Source organism: Salvelinus fontinalis, chromosome 6 (assembly GCF_029448725.1).
Source record: "Salvelinus fontinalis isolate EN_2023a chromosome 6, ASM2944872v1, whole genome shotgun sequence".
NCBI lineage: Eukaryota > Metazoa > Chordata > Actinopteri > Salmoniformes > Salmonidae > Salvelinus > Salvelinus fontinalis.
In genome coordinates this window covers 24,378,100-24,385,384 of record NC_074670.1, presented here as the reverse complement: position 1 = coordinate 24,385,384, position 7,285 = coordinate 24,378,100, and the positions used below count along the sequence as shown (strand labels likewise).

At 39.2% G+C, this 7,285-nt stretch overlaps 1 protein-coding gene across 1 annotated transcript; it reads left to right on the top strand.

The window, feature by feature from the left end:
• The first annotated feature begins 829 nt into the window (after positions 1 to 829).
• On the top strand, positions 830 to 2,010 carry LOC129856686 (hepcidin-like). The gene is made up of 3 exons (XM_055924422.1): positions 830 to 1,108; positions 1,203 to 1,283; positions 1,530 to 2,010. Exons 1-3 carry the CDS (start codon positions 1,022 to 1,024, stop codon positions 1,626 to 1,628), a joined length of 267 nt encoding a protein of 88 aa, XP_055780397.1. The 5' UTR covers positions 830 to 1,021; the 3' UTR covers positions 1,629 to 2,010.
• Positions 2,011 to 7,285: the final 5,275 nt, after the last annotated feature.

The following is a 7,285-nucleotide window of genomic DNA, read 5'->3' as shown; positions in this document are numbered from 1 at the left end:
CGACACATTATATAGTCCATTCCCCGATGAATTTGGAAGGTGTTCTTAATGTTTTGTACACTCAGTGTAGCAGCATAGCAGGATATTAAATGTCTTTTTTTTTTCAACTACAAAATACCTTTATGAAACAATTCAAGTGTGAATCACTATTATATAGCCTGCCTGACCTTTTGAAGTGTATTTTTCATTAGGTCTGATAAACACAACATAATGCATGTCACATATTATTGTCATATTCTTCTATTTCTAATAACACTTTAAACACCTGAATGAAGTCCTCAATTTGCACCTCTCTTTTCTTTTCTACTGTTTTACTGTTCCTCTTCTTTCAAATGAATTTTATTCTGTTCGACTGCAGGTTCCTCACATTACATGTCAAATGAAAGCGTTGCTAATTATATGTCAAAAGAGGGCTAATTATTCCATTGGAAGGGTTATAATGAAGTCCTTTAGACAGAGGAATAGATACTGTAATGGCTCACTCCCTCATGTGGAGGGATTTCCCAGGTCAGACAAAGGGCTGTGCAGCCAGCCATGCACTTCCAGTAACTGTTCGTCCATGACTCCTGCTGTTGGGTAATTTCCACAATTCTTTCAGATTTCTACTGAGAAAATAAATGATCATCAATTTTCAGTTATCCACCCTAAAGGAAAGACAAAAAAAACTATACAATTTCCCATTTTTGAAAACGGGAAAGTGGATTAGGTAATATGTGACTGGAATGCGCTCCATTGGGAGGGGGGGGGGGGGGGCAGGATTGCACAATAGTGGCCAAAGTGTGTATAAATACCAGTGCACCGCAGTCTCAACACATGACAGAGAAGTCCCTCAACCGCTGACATCAAAAGGACAATCAATCAACTTTGGACTCGTCTAGTGCATTGAAAATTGTGCATTGGAGAGCGTCGCTTTTTGGGAAAATTGAAGAGTTCTGATCTTCTTCATAAACTGTCACTTCAATTCCAACTGATTTCAACAGGACTTTTAAATAGGCTAGAAGCTTCCTAACAAAACCCGAGAATGAAGGCCTTCAGTGTTGCAGTTGCAGTGGTGGTCGTCCTCGCATGTATGTTCATCCTTGAAAGCACCGCTGTTCCTTTCTCCGAGGTATGTCTAATTCTCCAACACCAACCCGCTACAAACACGTGTGCATCGATTTTACAAGTTGGTCATTGCTCATTTGTACATAATGTCTTTGCAGGTGCGAACGGAGGAGGTTGGAAGCATTGACAGTCCAGTTGGGGAACATCAACAGCCGGGCGGCGAGTCCATGCATCTGCCGGTACGTTCAATTGACTGAATGAATTAAGTAATTACCTTTAGCAAATTAACATCTAAGTGGTTACGTTTCACCCTTGGAATTGAATTAGCCCACTAGCGCTAGTTGTTAACCGTTTGATTGTGAGCCGTTAGAGAGGGCTTCAGGGCGAGCAGTGCACAACGTGTTTGTGAAGTGGAGACTTGGACAGAAATACTTACCATATGCTTGTTCCCACCTTTTTCATTTTCTTTTCTTGGCGGGATACAGGAGCATTTCAGGTTCAAGCGTCAGAGCCATCTCTCCCTGTGCCGTTGGTGCTGCAACTGCTGTCACAACAAGGGCTGTGGCTTCTGCTGCAAATTCTGAGGACCTGCCTGCACTATAACCTTCTTATTAACTTATTGCCTTTAATTTCCCCCCTATTCTTATACATTTCTTTTGGACTCTGTAGAGAAGATGCAATCTCATTGACGTCTTTATCACGGCACAACCTCAGTCTTGTACATAAACGTTTTGTATCATGTTGTATATCTATTGTATAGCCTAATGACACAGGAAAAAGACATAGCCAGTTGAAATAAGTGGGGATTTTTCTTTTCTATGATGTAAATTGTTTTGTACATTTTCTAGTTTGTACGTGTTTGCAATATTTTCATTCTAAGATGTTGTTGTTGTAGCTATGATAAGGATTTGTCAAATCACTTCTTATAGCGACACCTTTTTATATAAATAAACACAGTCTTTGAATAACAAACATGGTTGTTTCTGAATTATGAATCTGCTATAGATGTGTACCCTGTGGCTAAATGTTCAGGCCTGACAGCCAGAGGCTTATTCAAATTAGCCACGTGGCTAGTAGTTCACCCTGGGGTCTGGGAATGGAATCTGAGGTGCCTTCAGAAAGTATTCACACCCCTTGACTTTTTCCACATTTGTTGTGTTACAGCTTGAATTTAAAATGGATCAAGTTGAGATTTTGTGTCACTGGCCTACACACAATACCCCATAATGTCAAAGTGGAATAATGTTTTTAGAAAAGTTTACTTTTTTTTTTTTTAAAGCTGAAATGTCTTGAGGTAATAAGTATTCAAACCCTTTATTATGGTAAGCCTAAATATATGCAGTATTAAAAATGTGCTTAACAAGTCACATAATAATTTGCATGGGCTCACCGAGTGCAATAATAATGTTTTAAACCCCCTAAAGTCGATGTCCAAGCCCCAACGGAAATCCAAGCCCCCACGGGGGGGAAAAATAGCATAATAAAATCCCCATAAAAATCTGTCAGTTTAAGCTAGAGATATGTTTTTTTGGATGCACCTCCATCCACTAAATCCGCCGATGTCGCACTTCCGCATGTGTGGTGAAAGGTGACAGAGCTATAGCAGTGTTTGTCAGACCATGAGACATCCCGAAAATTGGTCTTCTTACAAAATCCTCTGTTGCGAAAACTTTGGCCTTCAAACTATTATGACCCATCGATGGAAAGATGAGACTCTCACAAACATGATGATTTTCTCAATTTTTCTCAACAACCCACATAAGCGTCTTGGGACTCGTCTGAAGTCGGTACAGCCAGTCTGCCAACTTCTGTCTGTAGCGTCTGAACCGTTTGGGCTAAAATGACCACTTCATGGAAGGTGAGACTAACAAAAACGTACATGTTGGTTGCTTTAAGCTAGGACGCCCACAGGCCTCACGGGACTCATCTGAAGGTCCCCAGGTACCAGGTGATTTTTTTTTATGGAAGTACTATATATATGGAGATTGTTTAGAGCAAAAATAAGAGGTTAAATACATGTAAAAATATATACAATTGAAGTCATTAAAACTCATTTTTCAACCTCTCCCCAAATTTCTTGTTAACAAAATATAGTTTTGGCAAGTCGGTTAGGACATCTACTTTGTGCATGACATAAGTCATTTTTCCAACAATTGTTTACAGACAGATAACTTGACTTATAATTCACTGTATCACAATTCCAGTGGGTCAGAAGCTTACATACACTAAGTTGACTGTGCTTTTAAACAGCTTGGAAAATAACTGGCTTTAGAAGCTTCTAATAGGCTAATTGACATCATTTGAGTCAATTGGAGGTGTACCTGTGGATGTATTTCAAGGCCTACCTTCAAACTCAGTGCCTCTTTGCTTGACATCATGGGAAAATCAAAAGAAATCAGCCAAGACATCAGATAAAACATTGTAGACCTCCACAAGTCTGGTTCATCCTTCAATTTCCAAACGCCTGAAGGTACCACATTCATCTGTTCAAACAACAGTACGCAAGTATAAACACCATGGGACCACTCATCCGTCATACCGCTCAGGAAGGAGACACGTTCTGTCTCCTAGAGATTAACGTACTTTGGTGTGAAAAGTGCAAATCAATCCCAGAACAACAGCAAAGGACCTTGTGAAGATGCTGGAGGAAACAAGTACAAAAGTATCTATATCCACAGCAAAACGAGTCCTATATCGACATAACCTGAAAGGCCGCTCAGCAAGGAAGAAGCCACTGCTCCAAAACCGCCATAAAAAAGCCAGACTACTGCACATGGGTACAAAGACTGTACTTTTTGGAGAAATGTCCTCTGGTCTGATGAAACAAAAATAGAACTGTTCGGCCATAATGACCATCGTTATTTTTTGGGAAAAGAGGGGGATGCTTGCAAGCCGAAGAACACCAACCCAACCGTGAAGCATGGGGTGGCAGCATCATATTGTGGGGGTGCTTTGCTGCAGGAGGGACTGGTGCACTTCACAAAATAGATGGCTTCATGAGGAAGGGAAATTATGTGAATGTAATGAAACAACATCTCAAGACAGTCAGGAAGTTAAAGCTTGTTCGCAAATGGGTCTTCCAAATGGACAATGACTCCAAGCATACTTCCAAAGTTGTGGCAAAATGGCTTAAGGATAACAAAGTCAAGGTATTGGAGTGGCCATCACAGAGCCCTGACCTCAATCCTATAGAAAAATTGTGGGCAGAACTGAAAAAGCATGTGCGAGCAAGGACGCCTACAAACCTGACTCAGTTACACCAGCTCTGTCAGGAGGAATGGGCCCAAAATCACCCAACTTATTGTGGGAAGCTTGTGGTAGGCTACCCGAAACATTTGACCCAAGTTTAAATTGTTTACGGCAGTGCTACCAAATACTAATTGAGTGTATGTAAACTTCTGACCCACTGGGAATTTGATGAAAGAAATAAAAGCTGGAATAAATAATTCTCTCTATTATTATTCTGACATTTCAAATTATTAAAATAAAGTGGTGACCCTAGCTGACCGAAGACAGTGAATTTTTACTAGTATTAAATGTCAGGAATTGTGAAAAACTGAGTTTAAATGTATTTGGCTAAGGTGTATGTGAACTTCCGACTTCAACAGTATACACTACCGTTCAGAAGTTTGGGGTCACTTAGAAATGTCCTTGTTTTTGAAAGAAAAGCAAATTGATCAGAAATACAGTGTAGACATTGTTAATGTTGTAAATGACTATTGTAGCTGGAAACGGCAGATTTTTTAATGGGATATCTACATAGGCGTACAGAGGCCCATTATCAGCAACCATCACTCCTGTGTTCCAATGGCACGTTGTGTTAGCTAATCCAAGTTTATAATTTTAAAAGGCTAATTTATCATTAGAAAACTATGTTGCTATTATGTTAGCACAGCTGAAAACTGTTTTCCTGATTAAAGAAGCAATAAAACTGGCTTTCATTAGACAAGTTGAGTATCTGGAGCATCAGCATTTGTGGGTTTGATTACAGGCTGAAAATGACCAGAAACAAAGACCTTTCTTCTGAAACTCGTCAGTCTATTCTTGTTCTGAGAAATGAAAGCTATTCCATGCGAGAAATTGCCAAGAAACTGAAGATCTCGTACAACGCTGTGTACTACTCCCTTCACAGAACAGTGCAAACTGGCTCTAACCAGAATAGAAAGAGGAGTGGGAGGCCCCGGTGCACAACCGAGCAAGAGGACAAGTACATTAGTGTCTAGTTTGAGAAACAGACGCCTCACAAGTCCTCAACTGGCAGCTTCAGTAAATAGTACCCGCAAAACACCAGTCTCAACGTCAACAGTGAAGAGGACACAGCTCCAAACTATGAAAGAACTATTTAGTGAAGAAGCAGTCAGCTGGAATTCTGTCTATAATGCAGTAGCCAGCACAGTCACCGGATCTCAACCCTATTGACCGTATGGTACGTAAGAAGTGCCCATCAAGCCAATCCAATTTATGGGAGGTGCTTCAGGAAGCACGGGGTGAAATCTCTTCAGATTACTACAACAAATTGACAACTAGAATGCCAAAGGTCTGCAAGGCTGTAATTGCTGCAAATGGAGGATTCTTTGACGAAAGCAAAGTTTGAAGGACACAATTATTATTTCAATTAAAAAATCATTATTTATAACCTTGTCAACGTCTTGACTATATTTCTATTCATTTTGCAACTAATTTCATGTATGTTTTCATGGAAAACAAGGACATTTTGAAGTGACCCCAAACTTTCGAACGGTAGTGTAACGGAATTAGTCCTCCTCATCTGACGAGGAGTAAGAAAGGTCGGACCAATGCGCAGCGTGGTAAGCGTCCATTATATTTAATAATCCTGAACACGACAACAATACAAAAATAACAAAGTGAATAGAATAGAAAACCGAAACAATCCCGTAACGTGAACAAACAGACACGGAAGACAACCACCCATCAAAACACAACAGAAAACAGGCTACCTAAATATGGTTCCCAATCAGAGACAATGACTAACACCTGCCTCTGATTGAGAACCATATCAGGCCAAACGAAAAAAACAACAACATAGAAACACAAACATAGATAACCCACCCAACTCACGCCCAGACCATACTAAAACAAAGAAAATACAAAAGAACTAAGGTCAGAACGTGACAGGTAGTGTTTCCTGATCTTTCTTATATCTCTCAGATATAGGACAGACAATTCAGAACAAACTTCCTTTAGATTTATTTTGGGGACTATCTGTTGTTCCATGTAGTGAATATGTTATTCATTGCATTTGTACGGGCTAATAACAATAAGGCCCAACATTTTTTTTCCATCAAATATTTTTTTAAATATATTTAAGGCTACTTCAAGGGGTCTTAAAATATAATAGCTAAATTATCCTCCGTATTAAAACAAGAGTTTTTCAGGATAAACAATTTACGGAATGGAGCTAAGCACAGGTAAAATCCTAGAGGAAAACCTGGTTCAGTCTGCTTTCCACCAGACACTGGGAAATGAATGTACATTTCATCAGGACAATAACCTAAAACATAAGGCCAAATCTACACTGGAGTTGCTTACCAAGAAGACAGTGAATATTCCTGAGTGGCCGAGTTACAGTTTGACTCAAATCTACTTGAAAATCTATGGCAAACCTGAAAATGGTTGTCTAGCAATGATCAACAAACAATTTGACAGAGCTTGAAGAATTTTGAAAATAATAATGGGCAAATGTGGCAAAATCCAGGTGTGGAAAGCTCTTAGGGACTTACCCAGAAACTCACAGCTGTAATCACTACCAAAGGTGCTTCTACAAAGTATTGACTCAGGGGTGTGAATACTTATGCAAATTAGATATTTCTGTATTTAATTTCAATACATTTGCTAATATTTCTAAAAACATGTTTTCACTTTGTCATTATGGGGTATTGTATGTAGATGGGTGAGTGAACAAAATATATTGAATACATTTTGAATTCAGGCAGTAACAACAAAATTAGAAATAAGTATGAAAAACTTTCTGAAGGGACTGTATTTCAAAATAGGGATATTTAACAACTCTGAATGGCACACATTCCATGACATAGACTGACCAGGTGAGTCCAGGTGAAAGCTATGATCCCTTATTGATGTTACTTATTAAATTAATTTCAATCAGTGTAGATGAAGGGGAGGACACAGGTAAATGTTTTTTTAAAGCCTTGAGACAATTGAGACATTGATTGTGAATGTGTGCCATTCAGAGGGGGAATGGGAAAGACAAAATATTTAA